General features: G+C 42.2%; 1 protein-coding gene across 1 annotated transcript in view; it reads right to left on the bottom strand.

Annotated features, from left to right (window-relative positions):
* Positions 1–5,821: 5,821 nt before the first annotated feature.
* CAAP1 (caspase activity and apoptosis inhibitor 1) overlaps positions 5,822–13,059 on the bottom strand; it is a 67,757-nt gene continuing 60,519 nt past the window's right edge. The window contains exon 6 of the mRNA XM_073543684.1: positions 5,822–6,553. Within this exon, the coding sequence (XP_073399785.1) occupies positions 6,216–6,553 (338 nt within the window). The 3' untranslated portion in view covers positions 5,822–6,215. The remainder of the gene's footprint in view (positions 6,554–13,059) is intronic.

The following is a 13,059-nucleotide window of genomic DNA, read 5'->3' as shown; positions in this document are numbered from 1 at the left end:
TCAATTGTCTTATGGTGAGACCAACATAGATCTTCGAACAAGGGCATGTGGCGTAATAAATTACTGCCTTGGTCTCACATTTAATGTAATGTTTAATAGAATAGTTTCTTGAACTAGAGGAGTCCGTAAACGTGTCACTTCTGTCCATATTTTGGCAAGCGATACAATGACCACATGGAAATGAGCCATTCCTTTTTGAAATCTGTGTGAAAAAAGATTTCTGTTCATTCTGATAGTGGCTCCTTACAAGCGAGTCTCGCAAATTCCTAGAGCGACGAAAGGTAATACTTGGTTGCTTCGTTAAATAATTAGATAAAGTCTGATCAGCCAATAAAATATGCCATGATTGACTTAACACTTCTCTTAGTCTTTGATTGGCAGTGTTGTAGTTCGTAATGAAACGAACTGATGATGAAGGCACAGGTTTCGATCTAGAATATAATAAATCATTTCTAGTTGAATGTTTAGCTCTATTAAATGCTTGCTTGACACATCGATTGCTGTAACCACGATTTAAGAACCGTATTTTAAGTTCTTCAGACCTCTTCTCAAAGTCTATATCATTAGAACATATTCTTCTTAGTCTTAAAAATTGACCTATGGGAATTGATCGAACAAGAGATGCTGGATGGGAAGAGGATGCATGTAAAAGAGAATTTGTTGCTGACTGTTTTCTAAAAATATCAGTTTGTAGGATATTGTTAGAATCACGTTTTACCAATACATCAAGGAATTCAATATTATTTTTATCATAGTGATGCGTCAACCGAATATTCAAAGAATTATTATTTAAATGGGAGATAAATAATTCGAGGGACTCAACAGAGCCTTGCCAAATAAAGAAAATGTCATCAATGTACCGTGTCCACAATAGGACATGGCACATTGAATGACAATCATCAGATAAAAAGAGGTCCCTCTCCCACAGCCCCAGGAACAGATTTGCATATGAAGGTGCATAAGACGCTCCCATTGCTGTACCCTGGAGCTGCAGGTAAAAGGACCCCTTAAAAATAAAAAAATTGTGTGACAAACTGAATTCCAAAATCTCTGTAATAAAATTTATCATAGAAAGAGAATAATCCGACATAGATAAAAAATATCTAGTAGCTTGTACACCATCTAGATGTTTTATATTGGTATATAGTGATTCGACATCACAAGTGACCAGCAATGCATCATCATCTATGTATAACCCATCAATCTTCCTCAAAAAGTCATTGGTATCACGTATAAAAGACGGAAGACATTCAACCAAAGGTTGAAGCTTTGAATCGATATATTTACCCACGTTCTCTAAAAAATTGGAATTTCCCGACACACTAGGTCTTCCAGGTGGTAACGTTAGATTTTTATGAATCTTCGGTAAAAGATAAAATGTGGGTGTGCATGGTTCCCTTATCTGTAACGCCTGACTCAATTCTTTTGTTATAAAGCCAGCACCAGTAGCTTCATTCAAAATTGAATTTAATTCTGATGTAAAAGCTGATAAAGGATTAAATGTAAGCTTCTTGTAACAGACTTTATTCCTTAATTGTCTAAAAACCTCTGTTTCATACATCGAAGAAGGCCAAATGACTATATTCCCGCCTTTATCGGCGGGTTTAATAACCACATCAGATAAATTTTTTAATTTTTCTAAACTTTTCCGCTCTTCAAAATTCAAATTTCCATTAGAAATATTCTGGGGAATCTTTTTAAACTCCTCACTGACTATTTTAACAAATAAATCAATGTTTGGACACGAAGAGAAAGATGGAAATTTCTTAGAATGTGGTAAAATACATGAAGGAATCTTACCCCCTTCAAAAGATGAATGTTCATGAGAACGCTCATTCAACATCTGTAGTGCTTCCTGCTCCGTGTCTGTTGGAAATAGATTATGTAATGTTTCATCATGGAAATGTTTTTTGAACATTAAAGTTCTAGCAAACATGTGCAGATCTTTAGTAGCAGAAAAGGTATCAAAACGTGCATCTGGACAGAAAGTGAGACCCTTGCCAAGGACCCTTAAATCTGTTTCAGAGAGACAATGTTCACTCAAATTAATTACCTGAAGACGATTACTGTCAGGTGAACGAACATTCCTTCTTCCATATGGAGAATTACGTAAATTCCGTTTTCGTTTAATGGTATTCTTATATGATAAAGAGGAAGAAGCTGAAACATCAGAGTATTCACTCGTCGAAAACACCGAAGATGTAGATGTAAGGCGAGTGCGATCAGTGGACATAAAGGATCTCTTCCAATTATATATCTTGTTCATTTGTCGATCCTTCATATCTCTCATTAATTTCTTGGCATGGTTTTCTTGAATTTCTTTAACCCATACTTCAACTTCCTTCTCCATAGATGTATTAATGGACTGAAAATTTTCTGCCGTCAATTGGTTCTTAGCTAATACATAAGTATTTCCTAATTGTAAATCAATATCAGCTAGATTCTTAGTATTAAGATTAACCAATAATTCCATGAATTTTTTTGAGGTATTATTGCAAATCTCTTCCCAATTTTGTATAAATTCTACATCTTCAATAGGAAAAGAGGGAATCACTCTTACACGTAAACCCCTAGGGATCAAATCCTTATTAATATAGTTTTGAAGAAAAGCCCTGTTCCACCATAAGCGTGTCCGCTTGTATGACAAATTTTTAATAGTGGAAGAAAAATCGATTAGTCCTTGACCACCTTTCTTTCCTTATTTACTTACTTGGTTCTTTTTATTCAATAGGACCTTCGTACCATGTGATTTCTATGTTTATGTTGTGTGCGCTCAGGACCTTTGTGTCATGTGTCTAATCCATCCTATCATAGAGCACCCAATGATTTTATGTACCACGTGCCATATGCCGTCCAATGACAGCGGTTAGTGTTGTACGCACTCTGGCATCGGGTTCCGGGAGTCCCGCCCGCCGTGCCTGCGTCCCTCTTCGCCGCATCATTGCATTGCGACGATCGGGGAGACACGTGGGCCGACGGCGTGGGGCAGCCTGGTTACCAGCGATGCTTGCGTGAGTCACCATACTCCTCCCCGCTCTCATTGGACAGTTTGCCCTATTTAAACTCCTTCCTGTCTGGATGTTGCCACCCCCTGACGAAGGTACGCCGAAACGCGCGTCGGGGCTGGCACATCCTGGGGACAGAAGCAGCTGAAAGGTATCTACACTGTGCTCACATTCTTTTATTATTTTTTCATTTATATTATAAGCGCTGATTTACTACATCACCGCGGCACATTGCACTTTATGTGCGGCAGTTTATTTATTATTTATTATAAATTATCCCAGCATTTGGTTTTAAATATATGTGTATATATGTATATATTTATACAGGGATTTTTTTGTACACGTTTTTTATTCACTATTTTATATCACATTGCACTTTATTTGTGGTAATATATTTATTATTAATTAATTTTTTTCAGTGTATATCTATTTTTATTTTATTATTTTTTACACAGTTCTTTCTTGCTTGCACTTATCATCTGTAGTTTTGCACTTGATATATATGTTTATATATATATATTATACATTAATTATATATTTTTTGTTTGTTTTCACTTGATTTTGTATGTTATTATTGTGGGTGCATTTTACTAAGTATTTACAGCTGTCCCCAGGCTGTGCCTTCATTTTGGCATTGGCCTCCCCTTATTAATTTATTATATATATAATGTATACATTTGTCTGTTAAATAATAAAATAAAGACATTTTAATTATTGGACATTTTCCTCGGTTTTTTCGTTTGTTTTATCTTATCTATATAAGAGTCAATTTCTTCATAATGAGTATGAGAGTATATCAGTACAGACACACCCCTTGCGTAAGCCGAATACATAGAGTGATAGGCCCGAGTGACCCACTTTTTCTCTAACCAATTTTCCTTTCCTTTAATCAAATGAGTTTCTAATAGACATACTATAGCTGGTTTATGCTTTCTAATTTCTGCCATAACTGCCGCTCTTTTATTTGGATCTGACATTCCCCGTACGTTCCAACTTAGAATTTTTACATCACCACTCATTATGTCCTAAAAAAATAAAAAATAACCGGGCTTCTGTGGTCACTATATTATATTGCAGTATGCGAACTCCCCCATAACCAACCCACCCCTGTCCCCCTCCCCTCCCCCCCCTCCCCACCATCCCAATCTAGCTGATTCTCTCCTTCCAACGAGAGAGAATACAGCCAGCACCCAATTGCTTCACACCCATATAAAGCCACTGAGTCTCCTTTGTTTGGCGTCCATCACTCCCACCATCAAAAAACAAAAACAATCATCAATACTAATCAGGCCGCATAACATTTTCTAACAAGGATATTGCAATAGTCATCAAAAAACACCCGGGGACCAACGCCCCCAAAAAAGTTTTTGAAAAACCAGGTGCCTCGGAGCACAACCTCCGAAAAAAAAGGAAATATGTCCGAGAGTCTCTACTTCATCCTTCACCGTCTCTCACTGCTCCCAGCTTGGAACGATTGTTCTCCATCCATTTGACTGCTTCTTCTGGGGACGGAAAAAACTGAACAGACCCCAACGCTGCTACTCTCAGTTTAGCAGGATACATCATAGAGTACTTCACTCCCAGCGCTCTCATTTCTCTCTTGACCTCGCCAAATTTCATCCGCATTTTCTGGACCTCTGCTGAATAGTCCGGATATATTTCAATACGGCTTCCATTAAACGTGAGATCCTGCAGCTTCCTTGCTTCCCGGAGGATAGTCTCTCTGTCTCTACAATTCAGTATCCTGGCCAGCATAGTACGAGGAGCACTACCCGGTGGGAGGGGTCGTAGGGGGACACGGTGTGCTCTCTCCACCGCGAACACCCTGGAAAGCGTGTCTCTGCCGAACTTGGATAAGATCCATTGCTCAATAAAGTCGGTGGGGTCGCTGCCCTCTATTTTTTCCGGAAAACCCACAAATCTGAGATTGTTCCTCCTTGATCTATTTTCCAAATCATCCTGCTTTAAATGCACTGCTGATATCTTTTGAGCATGCTGGGACTGAGTCTTCTGCATTTTGTTTACAGAGTCCTCAGTGCTGCTCACTCTCTCTTCCACAGCACCCATCCTGGTATCTGCTTTGTTCAGTGCCTCTTTAATGCCAGTGATTTCTTCTTTAATCTTATCAACCCGGCTATTCAACTTAGTCAGTGTCCTCTTGCAGAACGACACCACCAAAAAGACATCTTTCAAGGTTGGCTCTCTCTCAGGAGTCTCATCATCAGCTCCACTGTCTTCCTCCTCATACACACACTCAGGGCCAGCGATTTCCCCTCCCTCTCTTCTCCTGCTATCAGCATCTCCTACGGTTTCATCGCTCACCCCCTCTCCTTCCAGCACTATACCTTCTTCAGTGTCCCCCTCCTCCTCTCTTGCAAAGCGCTGCAACTTCTGAAGGATCTGTGACCTTTTACCAAAGCTCTCAGATTGTCTCCGCGCCTCCTCCACTTTCCCGGCGCCATCTTGTGCAGTCACGCTGCCATCCTCCCCGATATCTTTCTACCTCCTCCTCCCCATCTCGGCGCTCCTCTGCACTCACGGCGTCTCCTCCCGACTCTTGGGCACTCACTGTGCCAATCGATGTGCCCAGGTCAGTGTTAGAACGGCCTGTTTAAGGATAATTCATAAATCTGACGGCGGAGCTCTTCTACCTAGCGTCCACTCACATCCGCGCTAGGCCACGCCCCCCCCATTTTTTTGTTTTTAGTTTAGCACTTTTTCAGCTAGGATCTGGTGCAGCACATCAGGCAACATGGCCGCCCCCAGAATCATGTACAGAAAATAAAACAGCAATTTTTAAATCAGAAAACAAAAACTAAATGAGAAAATAAGGTTTTAATAAGAAAATAAATGCTTAAATTCCTAAAATTACTGAACTTTATAAAAGGAAAACACAGATGTGGACAATCAAGTTTTAATGTAAACCCCAGGCAGGAATGAAAAATGTAATAAATAAATGTTTGTTAATAACAGATAAGAAATGGTTAAAGACCACCTCTACCTATATGTCCTATCAAGATATATAGACATCATAAAGGGAATTTAAAACAGAGAGCTGCTTTGTATAAGTGCATAAGTAATGCCTGGCTGGTCAGTTTATCCCTGCAAAATTAGGTGTTTTGGGGTGAAAGAGAAGAACAAGACCTGGGGGTGGGGGGGGGGGGATCAGCTGCGTTTTAAAAAGGGTCTGTTTCTGATTAGACAATCCCTCTAAGTCTTCTTCACATCACCAGCCTTCATCAAGGCCTTAATCGCACGGGCTCTCATTTCTAACTCCAACAGTTCAAGCTGCTGGGCTGAGGGCTGAATTTCCTCTGGGAGCACAACAGGAGAGACAGTAGGTACTTCTTCCAACACTGGCTCAGCCATACCCAAAATCTCATTCACACTTTTCTCAATGTCCATCACAAGGTCGTCAGGTTGTCCTGTAGCTTTAATACCAGGTGTAACTGGTATCTCATGGATGCGTTCTTCACAGCTTGCCCCTTCTATGTCGCTGTCATATGTATCAGCATTAATGCTGATGGCATCATAATCTTCTCCTTTACCTGAATAAAAAGACACAGAAAGAAAATTAGCAGTTGATAAAATAATGAAAAGACAAAACTTTGTTCCAGCTCCTTGGATAAAAATCTTCAAATTTTATTCCAAAATTAAAACATGACAAAAGACATGCTCCAAGACCGCACCATGTATGCACAGAGAGACAGCAAGCAACGCGTTTCGCTTTTGGAATAAAATTTGAAGATTTTTATCCAGGGAGCTGGAACAAAGATTTGTCTTTTCTCTGTTGCATATCGTCTCATCAGGACGGGGTTCCCTTGCACCTGGAATGTGGAGAGCTGGCTTCATTTCCTTTTTTGTACTTGATAAAATAATACATGCAATCTTCGTTACATAATGGTGCCTGGATGAGTGAGAGAGATAGCTACAGTAGGTCTACTTTAAACGTAACCTGCATCAAGATCCACAACAGTTGTGACTGTAAACTGCAAATATTCACCAAATTGTAAGTGTGCAAATATACGGGGAGGAAAAACGGGGAGCACCTGGGTGCATGGGTGGTGAAATCCACTGTTTCCAAAAGTATCGGCTCACCTGTTGTTTTAGAGTGTCAAGGACACCTGTGTATGCCTTAATATACAGGTGGCAGAATACAAAAACACATACATACACTGTGTGTCAGCACACTGTGACTAAGGAATACATGAATACCACTATAGATATACATGTAAAAAGCATCAGGTACTTACCGGTAGATAACATTTTTTGATCAAGAAATAAAGCCATCCAACCACGACTGGGTGTAACTTAATTTTAGATTGAGAAGCAAGTTATTAGAGTGGGACCAAGCGCACAAACAGACCTCATGTGAATTGAAGAAGAGATGAAATCCAGATTTCGCTCTTAATTAAAACTTTTAGGGAAAGATGGGTGGATTGAGTCAAAAGAGTTAGGAACCATCCATAATTAAAGGTATATGTTGCCAGAGTTGGATGGCTTTTTCATTTCTTAAGCAAAAAATGTTAAAGTGTCATGGATGGGCTTGGGGATTCAATCCGGTGACCTGTGACTTGGTGATCAGTTGTTCTGCCTATTGAGCTATGGGCCTTTTTCTTCTCTGTCCTTATTCTCCCTTAATGGTTTGCTCCTTTCCAAGTGTTTTCCATTTTCCCATTTTGGTTTGCCCTTTCAAATTCTGGTTGAGTCTTTATATAGTATAACTTCTCTGCACTTCCTTGCTGGCTATATTTCCTGGTGGATGTATACTTAGGAGTTCCAAGATCATTATCTTTGGGGTTTACCTTAGTGGGGAAGCTCCAGTTATATTCTTGCTGCAAGTTGGTTTGTTTTCCCTCCCAGCAGCATTTTCTTTTACCACCGTTAGGTTCTTGGGAGGTCTTTCTTGTTACATTTATTTATAAAACTCATTAACCTTTACCCATCATCCTTATTTGAATGTGTCTTAGTTTCTTTTTTCTCCATTGACACAGCTGTATGAGGGCTTATTTTATGAGAGGCAGTTGTAGTTTTGAATAACACACCATACATTTAACCACGATGAAAAATACTAAATTCCCTCATTGTTTTTAAGGTTTTGTTTTTACAGTGTACATTGTGTGGGAAGAATGACCTGGCAATACGATTCTCCAAGTCAGTAAGAATACGGCAAAACCAAACTTAAAGGGTACCTGTCATCCCTCCAGGGCGTTTTTCAGTGTTACTAGGGGGTCAGAAAAAGAAGAACCACCTTCACAGAATGCAGCCTTAGTGCTGCTGAAGGTGGCTCTTTAATTGAAAAACGCCCTGCGGGGGGTGACAGGTTCCCTTTAAGTTTATTTATTTTTTCTTATATAATCTAGTTGCCCAAAAAAATATTCAGAAAGATGCAAAAAAATTCTTTGAATTGTCAGTTTTTGAGACTATAGCTTTTTTTCTTAATTTTCTTTCAGCTGATGGACCTTTATGAGGGCTTGTTTTTTTACGCACATACAAATGTTATCACTTTTATTGCAACTAATTAGGGATAGTGGCAATTCTGGCATTTATTATTTTAATGTACCGTATATACTCACGTATAAGTCAAGATTTTCAGCCCATATTTTAAGGCTGAAAGTCCCCCTCTCTGCTTATACGCGAGTCATATACCGGGGGTCGGCGGGGGAGTCAGAGATCATACTCAGGCCCTCCTGGCACGTCTCTGTAGCCCCCCTGCTTCTCCTTAGGTCTCCTGCGCCTGTGTTCAGGGTTACGTGGTACCGCTCATTAAAGTCATGAATATGCGCCTATTCATGGATTTAATGAGCGGTACCACGTGACCACTGAACGCAGGAAGATGACCGAGGAAGAAGCAGGGGCTACAGAGATGACCGTGCGCCAGGAGGGGGTGACTATGACAGGGGGCAGAGCAATATTCACCTGTCCCCGTTCCATCGCCGTGCACCGCTCTGTCTCCCAGGTCCTCTGGGTGTGATATTCAACAGAGGGAGTGATGACGTAGTCAGTGCAGAGACCCAGGAGACAGAGCGACGCACAGTGATGGATCAGGGACCGGTAAATATCGCCAGTGGCGGGGGCCTGAGCCAGCGGTGACACCGGCACCTGGCCCCCAGCGACGAGAGGTGAGCATGTCATTTTTTTCCTTTTAATTGCAGCAGCGGCAGCAGCATATAGGGGGTATTTGTGGAGCATCTTCTTGGGCCACCATTAACCCTTGTGCAGCAGCAAATGGGGGGTATTTATGGAGCATCTTCTTGGGCCAGCATTAACCCTTGTGCTGCAGCATATGGGGGTATTTATGGAGCATCATCTTTTTTGGGCCAGTATTAACCCTTGTGAAGCAATATATGGGGGGTATTTATGGAGCATCTCCTTGGGCCAGCATTACCCCTTGTGCAGCAGCATATGGGGGTATTTATGGAGCATTTTCTTGGGCCAGCATTAACCCTTGTGCAGTAATATATGGGGGGTATTTATGGAGCATCTTCTTGTGCCAGCATTAACCCTTGTGTAGCAGCATATGGGAGGTATTTATGGAGCATCTTCTTGGGCCAGCATTAACACATGTGTAGTAGAGTTGAGCGACTTTGGTCGGATCGGGTTTCATGAAACAAAATTTGTTTCAAATGAAACTGGTCCGACTAGGGCAAAAAAAGTCGGAGTTTCGTCCGAAACCCGACCCCAATGCAAGTCAATGGGGAATAAAAGTCGGCATTGATCGGATGACTCATCCGCTCAATGCCGACTTTTATTCCCCATTGACTTGCATTGGGGTCCGATCCGACCAAAGTCGCTCAACTCTAATGTGTAGCAATATATGTGTGTTTTTTTTTTTTTTTTATCTATGGAGCATCTTCTTGGGCCAGCATTAACGCTTGTGCAGCACAACCCTCGGCTTATACACGAGTCAAGTTTTCCCAGTTTTTGTGACAAAATTAGGGGGGTCAGCTTATACACTGGTCGGCTTATACACGAGTATATACAGTATTTATTTTATTTGCTTATATAGTGCTATTAATCTTCACAGCGCTTTACAGAAATCAGCATTTTTTAACTTTCTTTTAATTATCTTCATTTTTAAATGGATAAAAAGGGGTGACTTAAACTTAAAAATATTTTTATAATTTTTTTGTAAACTGTATTTTTTATTACTCCCCCACTCCCATCACCTTTAGGGGACTTGAACCAATGATTGCCATTTGATCGCTTATATTATAAACTGTAATACCTTTGCATACTGTATATAGGGGGCTATGCTGGGGCTCATACTATATATAGGGGCGGTGAGAGATTATACTGTATATAGTGGGCTGAGGGCTCATACTGTATATATGGAGTTATGTGGAGGTCTCATTGTATACAGAGAGGCTGTGTGGGCATTCACAACTTATACAGGGGGAGAATACTGAATATAGAGGGGTTATGTGGGGCTCATACTGTATGTAGGAGGCTGTGTGCGGGCTCATACATATAGATGGGTGTCAGCATACTTAACTCTGCTCAATATTAAATGATACAATTAGTATTAATATAAAATAATTAATATGATAAAATTAAGATTGAAAAGAATTTCAGCCTACTGGTTCAGCCCTTCAAAAAAATCATGGTCTCTCATATGGCCCCTGGCGAAAATTAATTGCCCTCCCCTGGGTTAGAGGGTTTCCAATATCTATAAATGTATTTAAAAATAATTACTTCTGTACCTTATTGATTCTATGGTGTCCCCACATCAATAGTTCACAGTGCTCCTTATTGATCAGATATATGACATGTGAGATTAAAGCAGCAATTCATAGAATAATGTGCTGTCAGCTAGGATGGTATAGCAGCACTTAGCCTAAATTTCCTGCTGCAATCTTATGACGTGATGTCATGCTATGGTCACCAGCTAATAAACAATTAGGATTGAGGGACAATGGTTTCGGGAACAAAGTAATCACTAAAGTACATATATTTGCAAAAAGAAAATGGAAAAAAAAATGTAATTATAAATGTTGACAAATCCCTTTAATGTCACATTAAACTCACAGTCATCATTATGCCACTAGAAAAACACTGCTCATGCAAGCTCTGCCAGTTACAATCCCATGAAAAATGAAACAGCAAAGATCTCCTATCTTATACATGGTATACTGGGGCCTCTGCATCCTATATACATACTAGCTATGAACCCGTTCTACACCCGGGTGGCGAGCATTTTTATTGGTATATGGTCTCCCGTCCTGCTATGTGCTGCCACCCTCCTATCCTGGTATGCATGGCACCCCTCATTCCTACCCTGGTCTACATGGTACCCTCACCCCCCCAATCCTGGTATGCATGGCACCCCATTCTTCATCCTGGTATGCATGGTCCTCTCATCCCCCAATCCTGGTATGCATGGTACCCCCCATCCCCCAAACTTGGTATGCATGGTCCTCTCATCCCCCCCAATCCTGGTATGCATGGTCCTCTCGCCCCCCAATCCTGGTATGCATGGTCCCCTCACCCCCTAACCTGGTATGCATGGTACCCCTCATCCGCCAATCCTGGTATGCATGGTAGTCCCTCATCCCTATCCTGGTATGTATGGTACCCCTCATCCTCCAATCCTGGTATGCATGGTACCCCCTCATCCCCCAATCCTGGTATGCATGGTCCTCTCACCCCCAATCCTGGTATGCATGGTACCCCTCATCCCCCAATCCTGGTATGCATGGTACCCCTCATCCCCCAATCCTGGTATGCATGGTACCCTCACCCCCCTATCCTGGTATGCATGGTCCCCTCACCCCCCTATCCTGGTATGCATGGTCCCCTCATCCCACAATTCTGGTATGCATGGTACCCCTCATCCCCCAATCCTGGTATGCATGGTACCCCTCATCCCCCAATCCTGGCATGCATGGTATCCCTCATCCCCCTATCCAGGTATGCATGGTCCCCTCACCCCCCCTATCCTGGAATGCATAGTCCTCTCACCCCCCCTATCCTGGTATGCATGGTACCCCTCATCTCCCAATCCTGGTATGCATGGTGCCCTCACCCCCCAATCCTGGTATGCATGGTCCTCTCACCTTCCCTATCCAGGTATGCATGGTGCTCTCACCCCCCTATCCTGGTATGTATGGTCCCCTCACCCCCTATCCTGGTATGCATGGTCCTCTCACCCCCCAATCCTGGTATGCATGGCCCCCTCACCCCCCAATCCTGGTATGCATGGCCCCCTCATCCCCCAATCCTGGTATGCATGGTCCTCTCACCTTCCCTATCCTGGTATGAATGGTCCCCTCACTCCTATTAATACTACACACATACAAAAAAAAAAATACATTTATACTCACCCTTCTTTTCTGTGCTCCAGCGCTGTCACGTTCTGCTGGAGGCCGGGGCAGCAGTGCGGCCGGAATCGCGCATGCCCATAGCGCTGTTCGGCGCCATATTGCTGAAGACACACTGCAAGTGTGTCTTCAGTAAAATGGCGCCGGATTGCGCTAAGCGCATGCGTGATTCCGGCCGCCCTCCTGCCCCGGTATCCGGCCGAAGAGAGGTGCCGCGGAAACGCTCCTCCTGGTCAGGTAAGTATGTATGTATGGCGTCGGAGATGACGGTATGCAGTGTGTACGGTACCGCCATCTCCGGCACCATATACACTCCTCACCGCTGGCTACCTCATTCTGTCTGGAGCCAGACTGTACAGGCGCATCGCGCTTGCGCAGTCTATAAAGGCTTCGGACAGAGTGACGCTTACAACGTTATATTATAGATTATAGATACTCACTGGATATGAGTTTGCATGTTTTAGCCAAAATATCAACTGACATCTAATGTATTTTGCAGGATGCAGCCAGGCCCAGTCAAGTTGGTTGTCCTTGTGGGGTGTACTTACATAATGCTGGGCAGCCTGCCTGATAGAGTATAGATTTGATCAATAGGCTGTAAGCCAGCCACTGTCCACTACCTACTGTATATCTGTGTGACTTGCGCCCTATAGAACCCTTACCTGTGTGCATTTATAATGCTAAGTAACTACTCCCTGCATGGATGAGAGGTGTGATAGTGGTTGTTCATCATT

Source organism: Dendrobates tinctorius, unplaced genomic scaffold, assembly GCF_039654945.1.
Source record: "Dendrobates tinctorius isolate UK_male_01 unplaced genomic scaffold, ASM3965494v1 ptg000134l, whole genome shotgun sequence".
Lineage (NCBI taxonomy): Eukaryota > Metazoa > Chordata > Amphibia > Anura > Dendrobatidae > Dendrobates > Dendrobates tinctorius.
Note: the sequence above shows the minus strand (reverse complement) of the source record. Positions and strands in the feature narration are given on the sequence as shown.